The 11,477-nt window shown below is 39.2% G+C and overlaps 1 protein-coding gene across 1 annotated transcript in view; it reads right to left on the reverse strand.

The window, feature by feature from the left end:
* The window catches only part of MMS22L (MMS22 like, DNA repair protein), a 152,922-nt gene that overhangs the window by 97,911 nt on the left and 43,534 nt on the right, over nucleotides 1-11,477 (reverse strand). Inside the window, exon 11 of the mRNA XM_032774069.2 lies at nucleotides 2,655-2,717. Coding sequence (XP_032629960.1) covers nucleotides 2,655-2,717 — 63 coding nt within the window. The remainder of the gene's footprint in view (nucleotides 1-2,654; nucleotides 2,718-11,477) is intronic.

The following is an 11,477-nucleotide window of genomic DNA, read 5'->3' on the forward strand; positions in this document are numbered from 1 at the left end:
CTCACAACTCTTGATATCCCCAGGCAGTGTTACACCAATGAAGTGGAGTAATTTGAGGCCAGGCCTGAGCAGTTAATTCCAATAGTTTTATCTTACCATTTTCACAAACAACACTATCCACCCTTCAGTCATGTATTGGCTTTTACTACTACAGCACTTGTTCATTTGATTCTGCTCCTTTGATCTGCCATCCTGCTGCACTTCTCTCCTTCCCACGCCTACATTATCTAGTCCTTTTGACAGTTATTTTAAATATACCAAAGGATAACTCAAAAGATAAATGCAAGGTGTCCACAGGAAGCCTGGGACAGCAACAGTGAAGACATACATGTCACAGAGTCTGTTGATGAAAATACCTACTTCATAGGTATTATTTTTATTGGGTTTTGTTTTTTTTTTTTACTGATTTCACACACACAATATTGAACAATCCCATAGAAGTATTTTCTACACAAAGCTAGCAGCCATTTAATATTAAGTAATGAACCACATAAACAGAAAATGATCCAGCTGTCGTCTTAGACCATTGTCGGTGACCTGAACATATCCCTAAATCATTCTGCAGCTTGGAAGATGGAGTTTTCCTTCTGATGGAAGAATCGGGATTTAGTGTTTTAGAACAATGATCCCCAAAGAGCCTCTTACGGTGTCATTATTAACCTTGTTTAAAAAAAAGCGAAAAAACCCATGACTTATATCTGATGGTGGAACCCCAGCTATTTGGAATTCTAAACTGTCTTTCATTCAAAATTTGTTTAACGAGCACATAAAAAGTTTCTTCTACTTTACCTGCATTTTTCTTTAAAAATAAAATCCTACAAAACATTAAGCATTCACAACAGAATAAGAACCTTTTGTACAAGATGCCAATAAAACTAGCATTGTCTTCTTTGCCTTCAAAAATGCTGGTATAAAAAGACAGAGCAGAGGAAAATGGTTAATAAAATAATACCAAATGTTAAGCATCTAATTCCCATCACAAATTTCTCTAGTTTCTCTCACAGTTTTCTGAAATCCTTGAGCATCTATAATGTACATATTGTACTACACTCTTGATATAGATACAGTTACACACACTTTGAAATGTTCAATAAACCATGAAAATAAGAGAGTTAGTTTAGTATTCTGCCAAATGACTTCTCTAAACAAAAACAGGTACATGAACATAACTTTCTCACAGCTGTCGCAGGATTACAGATTAAAATCATAGATACTAATATGAATTGAAATACAATTTACAATTTAAATTAAGGTTTGAGGATAAACTTCCTTTGTTGATGTGAAAGTCAATTTTTACAACATATGACCCATTTTTATATTGACTACACTTACATATTCAAGTGTTTAAACAAAATCCAGATAGTACATTCGTACCCTGCACACATGCCTTGGATAGATGTTAAAACAAAGGTAAAGCTCTAATAGATTTTCACAGTAGGACGCAATTAACCAAAAAAAAAAAAAATAGAGTCCTCTTAGATAAGATTGGTCTTCATTCAGCAGCCACATTATCATACTCTCGGACCTCTCTCCAACATTAAACTGTGCTAACAGCAACTGTTTTTAAATACAAACGTGGTTGTTGATACCCTGCCATCTCTAAGCAAAGTAGTTCATTGTTTTTTTTCCCCTCCGAGAGTTGTTCAAGCAAAACTTTGCAGCACTGCCTGATTATAGTCTACAGCATAATATCTAGCGCCATTAAAATATATTTCTCTTTTTCTTTTCAGTGGTCAGGAGAACTACATTAGAGCTGTGCTAGCAACAACTGTATCTGTGAGAAACACTGCACGCCTTATTATGGCTTCAACCACAGTGTAGAGAAGGCCCAAATGAAAAACCACCTTCCTCTTTCAACCGTATCATATTTCGACATGTTTTTCTCTCAAGTGGGATCAAAAGGGAAATAATCAGCAGGTTTATTCTTATTGCTTGGTATGTAGGTGGTCTTATACACATAGAATTATTTTTGTAGCTGTTGTCGTTACAGAAATTAAGGTTTGTACCACACAATTTGAGAAGACATATACAGAGCTGCAATGTAACATGTTTAAAAATTTGAAGAACAGCATATTTAAAAGCTCTTTAAAAGGAGGTCAATTCTGACCTCTGGGCCATGAAGCAATGCATTAACAGCTCTGCAGAAAAAAAAATGATAAAGTATGAAATGAGTGCTCAGAAACTAGAACCTTATCAGGAAGAGTTTGATTCAAGCCTGTAAGACAAATTGCTCAGCAAGCCAAGTCACCTTCCTGCTGTGATGAGGATATAGCTGAATTTTCAATGCAATGACTATCTCTCCCATCATGTCTCCTCAACTTGATAGTCTTACATTCAGTGTACAGTTTACATTTTCTAAGCATCCAGCTCTTATTCTGAATACATCTTGTCAAAGTAGCCACATGCACTTCCAGGATAATTATCTTTTCCCTTTATCTGACAATTTAACATCAAGCACAACCACTTTAAACTAAGTGTAGTCGCTAACAAGAAGCCAACTGTACACTGTCTTAGTTAAGCTACATCAAGGATGTTCATACAATCAAAATAAAGAAACTAAATTCCAAAGACAAAACTTGTTGGTTGAATACTTTGCTTCATGTGCTTCTCAAAAATCACCCCAAACGCTATTCTTTATTCCTCCCTGTACTTACTTGAGCATCAGTGGACCTTTTCAGCAGTTCTTCCACAAAATTCCAATTGGATTCTACTTGTTTCTGGAAAGGAATGGTTGTCAATGTTAAATATCGGTTTTTCATAGTAGACATTATATAATATTGTATAACACAAAAACAAGAGTACAAGAGATTTCCTGAAATTTTCCACTTCCTGAAAGCATTTTGCTATAGTTGTTTAAGAGTCCCTTTGCATTTATGTATTCAATTGATATTTCCCTCAACTTTAGACTATTTTCACACTCAAAAATAAAATTTTTAAACAAATGTGTCTTTATTTCTGTCTTTATAGCATAAGTGTTACTCTAACCTTGTCAGGAGATTGTATTCTATTTCTATGCATAGTTCTCAGACAGTCACCAAAAATTAGTATAGAAACAAAATGTTTATACTATTTGTACATCAGTCCCTCTAGTGACAGCTTTCATGTGTAATAAATCTGTATTACAGTTTCTCAAAAGTAACAAAAAGATCAGCAGCCCTCTAAAACAAAAGGAGGGAAGCAAAGTACAGACTCATTCTTCTCTTTCTTTGCAAATCTTTCACTAACTCATTTTACCTAGGTCAAACAACTGTTTAATGCTAATAAGAGTCAGTCAGTACCAACTTGGTCCAGAGTATAATCTGCTGTCTAGACAAAGTCTAGCTCAAAAGATTGTAGGGTAAATCAAGCAAGGATCATAATTCATCACCTTCATGTCTGACAAGATTGATGGTTGTTTCAAATGGGCATTCAGATCACTTCTACAAAGCAGAAGTATTGAGTGGAAAAAAAGTTCAGACTAAAGACAGTAAAGCTGTTTAAATATCTCGTTATGTAAGGTGTGGAAGAAAAGGGAGACATGTTTTTACAACCAAGACCATCTGCCAATAAAAATGTACGTACAGATTTCTATCACAAACTTGATTACTTAAAGCCCTGATAATCTCTTACTTCCTTTACCTGTTCTACAATATCCACATAGATGTTCTATGTAACCTTATTTTCCCATTACTTTTCTCTTCTTTACTCCTCTGTTGAATCCTGTCTTTATCTAAATTATAAACTCTTTGGAGCAGATGACCTTTATAAATTTGCACAGAGTCCGGCATAATGGACCTATGATTGGGGTTTCCAAATGCAAGACAAAAAATAACTATCCTCTCCTACTTCACATGACTATGGTTCAGTTCAGTGCCTATCCCAGCTAAGAGAGAATTTTAAACACTAACATGTAAAAAGATATACTGCTGTCTACTTTTCAACACTAGTGTCATTTGACAGTTTAGCAGATATCACACTTTTGCATGACAAAAAAACTGTTCAAAGGAACTGCTGATGGAGGTGCAGGTTCTTCACAAATTAATACTAGAGGTCAGAGGTGAACAAAAGGATGGGCCTGCAGGACAGGAGGACAAGAACAAATGAACACAGAACAGAAAGGAACAGCAAAGGGGAAACATACTCCCATTTTGAAAGGTAAAGACATGTCACTCTGTTAGGAAGAAGAGTAGGTAAAATGGGCATATATTAAGGCATGAGGACAGTAGGAATGAGGACAGTAAATTTGCTTAGGAATGAGGACAGTAAATTTGTTGCCTGAAGTAAGAGAGAAGCAATAGACCTATTAGGATATATCTACACTGGAACAAATGAAAGTTTAATTTTAAAGGCTTTTTATAGAAAATTAAATATAAATATTAATAAATGTTTCCACTTCATATTTGGGTCTTATATTTTAGACTTTGGTATTATTCTGAACACCAAATAGAGAAAATTGGAAAAGTAAAATTTTGGTTTTTATGAACCTCAGAGAGCAAGCTAGTTGAGAATTTTCCTACAAAACAGATTTTCACCAGAAGATGCTGACTTGTCAACACTGAAATGTTTCACAGAAAGTTTCAATGGACTTCCAAAAAAACACAGGGCAGGGGTCATTGCAAACCTGCCTGGTTTCCTGCCAGCTCACCTGCGGGTTGTTGCGGGGTGCAGGCTTCCAAAGTCCCTGGCTCCAGGGCAGTGTTGCCTCAGAATCAGGGACCTCAGGACTTCAAGGGTCCACAACTCTTGGACACTCTACCATGCAAACTGCCCCAGGGCAGGAGATCTCAGGGCTTAAAGGCTTCCTGCTGCACAGACAGAGAAACTGGCAGCCCTGAGTATTCCAGTTCAAGCTGGGATTGGCTCCCTGATTCCTCAGCAGGGAACCTGGAAGCCCTGATAACCCTAGCTTAAGCCGGGGCTCTCGGGGCTCCTACTCTGGAACCTGGGAGCCCTGGCTCCCAACAGGGTGGATTGAATTAAATCACCAATTTTAACCACGATTTCAATCAGCAAGCAAGAAAACTTGATTTAACCCATCAATTTTAGTCATGGTTTGCATTTCTACTTTAGACTTATTTTTCTATAGAAAGGTTGATTCTCACCGGCTTCTACTTGTTCAAACATGTTGATCTGCAATTAAATATTAGCCTATAGCATAAATTTGGTCCTCCTTTTTGCTTACCAGGAAGATACAGTGTAATGTATCTATACATATTTATTTATGCAATTATATAGCTTAATGTACACATACTCAGTTTCTTAATTTTTCATCATGTTAGAAAATGGTCAGTGATTCATTTCTTATTTACTATACTATTAATTTTTACTTGTGATTATTTGTCAAGCCCTATTTGGATGGAAATTCAAAGTTAAACAAACAGCATTTTTATTATTAAATAAAACTATCTTAAATGTGATGGATACACATGAAAAAAAAAGTTTAAATACAAAATATGTTTTGATAAAACTAACATTTATTAAACAAAGCAAGAATTGTCCATAATTAATGAATTACACTGATTGTTCCTGGTCATCAAGTCCATCAAGATTTTAGAACTAGCAGATCTCATTCTTTCACACTTCGTTTTTATTCATAAACTGGTACAGAAAAACAAGCTCTTACTTTTTCTACTCCCAACAGGTTTCTTAACTTAAAATGAACAAGTCATTGAATTGAACTAACTGAATAAACTGAAATGAAGAAAATATTCCCTCAGCACTTACAGCAGAGGCTACTGCTGTCAAAAGTTGGTTTAGCACTTTAATGCCTGGTTGCAGAGGCTTAGCAAGTAACTTCCATCATTCAGTGGTTTGACTTTCTTTAAAATTTAGCAGCAAATATGTACTGATTAATATTATTTATATAATTTTAATTATTTTAATAGATTACAATATAACAGAGCTTGCCAATTTATTTTAAATAAGTTTAAAAAATATTTTAAATAAAAAAACAATTTTTTTTGTATTATTGTTTTTTTATCTACCCTACCTACCAAGCTCCAAGGTTTCTGGCTCAATTTTCAGAACCATACATTCTGATTATTGTTATGCAAAAAAAACTGTTATTCCAAAACAGAATTAAATTTTGTTCAGAATTTCCCCAAAAATGGAAATTCCAGCTTTCAGCCAGCTCTAGTAAACACATCAAAATATCTGTCCAGCCCAGATTCAGAGACAGTATATCAGAAGCAGCACAGCTAGGGTCCCATAGCCAAAGTTCACACCATAAATATATAAGGCTTCTTAAAACCAGTGTCCAAATAACAGTTGGGCGGGGGGAAAGGGGCAGGGGAGATTGGAAGACTTCTTAAAGCCAAAAGCAAAAAAAGGAAAATCACAAGGTCTCCTTTACACTACTTCCAGGAGAAATCTAGGGTGAAATCCAAGGCCCCCGTAGAAACTGATGCTAAAATTCCCACTGAATTCAATGTCCAAGTTTTCACCCTTAGTCAGCCTGGTCTACATTACGCGTTTAAACTGAATTTAGCAGCGTTAAACTGATTTAACCCTGCACCCATCCACACAACAAGGCCCTTTATATCGATATAAAGGGCTCTTTAAACTGGTTTCTGTACTCCCCGATGAGAGGAGTAGCGCTGAATCGTTATTTGCCATGTCGGCGATTAGGGGTTGTGGGGCGCAAACGACGGGGTATTTCCTGCCGGGCGGCCTTTATCCCACAGAATTTGCATCCATATTGTGACCCGCTCTGGACAGCAAGTCAGAACTCTGCGATGCGCTGCCAGGTAGACAGGAAAAGCCTCCTGCGAGCTTTGAATTCACTCCTTGTTTGCCCCAGTGTGAGCTCTAGATCAGCACGGGTGGAAGTGGCAGTCCCGAAAGCCAAAAAGAGCGTCCAGCATGGACGTTAAACGGGAGATACTGGATTTGATCGCTGGTATGGGGAGACAAATCTGTTCTATTTCACAGCTCCATTACAGAAGAACAAATTCCAAACATTTAGAAAAAAATCTCCAGCTATGATACAGAGTCCACAGCAAGTCGTTGCTGCATGTGACAAGCGTAACAGAAAGCCAAGAATCAAAAGGGACACTCCATGGAGGGAGGAAGGGGGTACTGAGGATCTCCCACAACTATCCCACGTCCCAACAGTACGTTCTTGAAAGTAATTTGCATTCTGGTCTGGCTGCCCAATGCCTGATAGGGTCAAAAAAACATTTTCCTCCGCAGGCGTCGTTTCAACTGGTACATATTGTCAATTTACAACCCTTCACTCCCTCCCACGCAAAGGATAAAGGGAAAAAAGAAATTTTTCCTTCGTCTTTTTTCAAATGTCCCTAAGTCTACTGGCATGCTGCTGGTTAACGGGCACTGCAGCGCTGAACACCAGGAATCCCCTTTACGTGGAGACACGGGCTTAATACTGATATCGACGCTATCCATTGTCCATCATCAGCCCAGGTGGGAGTTACTGCCTGGCTGCTCGGTGACGTGGCCTGGGCACCTGCGGTAAAGAAATGCTGAATGCACTTCCGGTCAGTTCCAGTAGATGGTACAGAATGGCTGGTAAACCGTCTTCATCATAGCAACTGCGGCTGCAGTTCCATTAGCCGCCCCTCCCTTGTCAGTTGTAAAAAAGATTCTGTACTTTGCCCAGTAGACTGCTCACTAGCAGCAGGGATGGGATAGGGCTCCTCTATACCCTCCGCCCCTTTATGCCTGCCGATATCATAGAGCTGGAGGCTGCCTCCCCTCATTTTATTCTCAGTAACAAGTCAGTGTTTCTATTTCCTTGCATTCTTTAGTTACTTCATCACACAACGTGGGGAACTGCCAGCGGTGAGCCCGGAGGGTTGGGGAGCAGAGAAGGCAACGGGTGGGTTGGTTGCAGGACATCGCTAGTACCAGTAGCTCTGCATGTCTGTGGGATCTGACCGGAGTGGCTGTGCTTTTCTGGCTCTTCTGGTAGATTGGTTCTCTCAGTACACTTGGCCATTTTAGGCGGAGACTGACTTTATTTTCAGCACAAACTTAAAGAAGGGAATGACCCGGGAGAGTCATATCCAAGTCTGTCCAGTTCGCCCCGGCGAGTCTCAGCGATGCCAGCCACAGGAGCACCGATGACAGTTAGCAGACAGTACAGAATGATGATAACGTCATCTCATCAGTCATAGTTAACAATGGCATGGCAACCGGTGCAATAGGTTGAGTTGGTCACCCATCTCTACCTTGCAAAGCAATTGAATGCTGCTGTGTAGGCACCTGCAAGTACTGCGCTCTGTAGCGCTTCCGTGACCCATACGGTGTGAGAGTTGACCAATAGCCAAGGGGCTCCACTGGTTGCCATGTCGTATGGCTCTCGCCACAACCCAGGGGAAAGACATTGCAGTCTCCTGCTTGATCGGGGCTTTTCTTGCTTTTTTGAGGACATTTACTTTCCGCGACCTGTTTTTGAACTGGTGGTGCTGTCAACCCTTTAATTCCACATGGGGGTGGGTAGACTTAGCTTTATGCAGACACTATTTTATTATGCCTACCGTTTTCTTTATACATGGCTATCCCAGCAGTCTGCATATTGCGTCCAGAACATCGATGCTAGCCTCTTACATGTTACGCACACGCGAATTAATGTGCTTAGTGTGGTCTGCGGGCAGTCAACTTTATACAATCTGTTTTATAAAACTAGTTTATGTAAAATCGGAATAATCCTGTAGTGTAGACATACCCTAAGTCAATCCAAACTCAGAGGGAGAATGACATCCAAAAACCCAACACATTCCCTCTTATGGTCTCAGTTTTCTCTGCTCATTAAGAGAACTCATCTCATCTGAATTCAGCTAAATTCCTGCCCCCCCCCCATGGCATTCCTCTGTTATCTTGGCAGTGAGGGGAGAAAACTGTTTAAAACCCATCCCTGTCAGCCAATAACGTAGTTTCTACACACCTCATTCCAAACCCAGTGGCTCCCAAGCCAAAAAGATTAGTCCTGAGACTGGCAGAGTCCAGTAACCATCAACCATACCCATCATGTAAGCATTCATCATGCAGCTTAAAGCCAAAACTTCAGCTGCAACCTTTGGAGTCCATCGGCAGCAGCTTTTCCAGGTATAGACAAAGGCGCTCTCCTCTCCTAGCTCACCTGGCAGAGCTGTGCTAAGTTTCTCTGCTGGAAGGAACTCTTTTCGTATCTTATATAGCAGTCACTTCAGACAATTCAAAGGAAAATATCTCCAGCCCCAAGTAATTCTGACTATATTTCCATAGCCACCGCAGTATTAAAATTGACCCCTGCAATGTTCAAAAGTGACAATTTTTCTCTCCAAGCCCTATTTGGTTTTTAAATGTATGAAAAGTACTTTTCAGAATACTGTGGCGTGGTCTGTGTTTCAGTTAGAGAAAATACAAAAATAGGTGGACTGTGCACCCCTCCTTACTCTGAGAAATGAAGACTGGATAGTTCTCTATATGGGCAACAGAGGAACTGGACACAATTTTCCTGTTTAAATCTACATGGGGGTTAGCAACCTATGGCACGCGTGCCCAAGATGGCATACGAACCAATTTTTAATGGCACGCTGCTGCCTGCCAGGGTCCCAGCTGCAGGCCCCGCTCAGCCCGCTGCCGAATCCAGCCAGCAGCGGGCTGGGCGGGGCCAGCAGCCAGGACTCTGGCAGGCAGCAGCATGCCATTAAAAATCCTGCCCAGCCCAGGCTGCTCTTCTCTGGCGGGGCCAGGGTGCAGAAGGTCTGGTCTACGCTAAAAAAATTATGTTGGTTTAACTCCGTTAGTCAGGTGTGTGAAGCACCCACACTCCTGAGCGGTGTTGTTAAACCAGCTTAAGTATCCATGCAGACAGTGCTAGGTCAACGGAAGAATTTTTAAGGAAAAAAACTCAAAGGTGGACTTCTGGCAGTGGATTCATTTCTTGTCCATTAATCATTAGCAATTCTCTGCCTTCCTGCAGAGGAGTAACCCCTCAGGACTGAATTAACGTTTTGTACCTGTGTAGCAGACAACTGATAGTATTCAAATAGAGCTACTCACAATTTTTGTGTGTGTGTGTTCTTTTTTTAATCTGGCATCTCGCACATTCTTCACATTGATCATGAAATTAATCTAATTAAAGACTATCATGATGCAGATGCACAAGGGGCACAAGTTAAGCTTCCACAAGCAAACTTAATCCTCACACTTGCTAACTTTTGAGTGCTTGACTTTGCAACCTTAATATTCTTTTATAGTAGTTTTTATGGGTGTAGTATATACTGTGTGCCTGTGTCTTACATGTAATGCCTGAGATGAATGTAAATCTTACTTACTTATTAAATCATCATTAAAGTAATGAAAGATTCAGACAAAATTGTAATACTCCTAGAAGATTCTAAAATATTCAGTCTGCTTTCGAGGACAGATGCATTGAGGTCTTCTTAAACCACTATGCAAAAATTAAGTGCTCACATCCTGAACTCAAACCTTTGCTTCATGAGTTGAATTGTCTTGATTTACTATTGAATAACCCCTGTGCTCTCTCCCACGGACCAGCTCCTGAAATAATGGTGATCGTTTCTAGATCCTAAAGGGAGCTGTGTCTAATCTTTGGCCAAAGGGAAGGAATACATGCTTTGGGTTTGTAAACTGGGAAAGATATTTAGAAAGAAAGACAATCTTAGTTCATCTCACTGCTTCACTTTGATTGTGACATTTGTTAACAAGAAGGCTGGAAGAAGCCCAAGAAAATATACCTAATTTACCTTGTCTGACAAAATGTCTTCAACATGAGGGTACTCTGGTCGTATCACTCTTCCCCTCTCTCCTTTGTCCTAACTGCGCCGATTGACTGATCCTACACTTTGGACAACCTCCATTTTCCCAAGCACCCATACCTTTTGTCTCCTTCAAAATTGTCCTTAAATCCTACTTCTCCTGTGGAGTCTTCCTTTGTTGTATTTTATTATTTGCATTTTGGCAGTGTCCAGTAGAGCTGGCCAGGAAACATTGTTCTTGTCCCAAAAGTTGTTTTTTTTTTTTTTGTTTTTTTTTTGAGATTTCCAAAAAATTTCCTACCCATAATTGGACAAAAATTCTAAATTTCAAATTTTTGCAAACCAAAAATCTGAAAAATAATTTGCATCAGGTCAATTGAAACATTTCATTTCAATAATTTATAAAAATTTTGTTTATATTTTGTCTTTTTTTAATTCATTTATTTTACTATAAATTAAATTTCAAACCAAAGTCATTTGGAATTGAAAACGAGAACTTTTTCATTTTCAAAGTAAAAACAGGATGTTTTGACAATCTGAAACTTTTTTTAAAAAGGTTTCAAAATGGGAAGTTTGGGTACGTCTACACTATGGGATTATTCCAATTTTACATAAACCGGTTTTGTAAAACAGATTGTATAAAATCGAGTGCACGCGGCTACACTAAGCACATTAATTTGGTGGTGTGCATCCATGGTCCAAGGCTAGTGTCGATTTCTGGAGCGTTGCACCGTGGGTAGCTATTCCGTAGCTATTCCATAGTTCCCGCAGTCT

Source organism: Chelonoidis abingdonii, chromosome 3 (assembly GCF_003597395.2).
Source record: "Chelonoidis abingdonii isolate Lonesome George chromosome 3, CheloAbing_2.0, whole genome shotgun sequence".
Lineage (NCBI taxonomy): Eukaryota > Metazoa > Chordata > Testudines > Testudinidae > Chelonoidis > Chelonoidis abingdonii.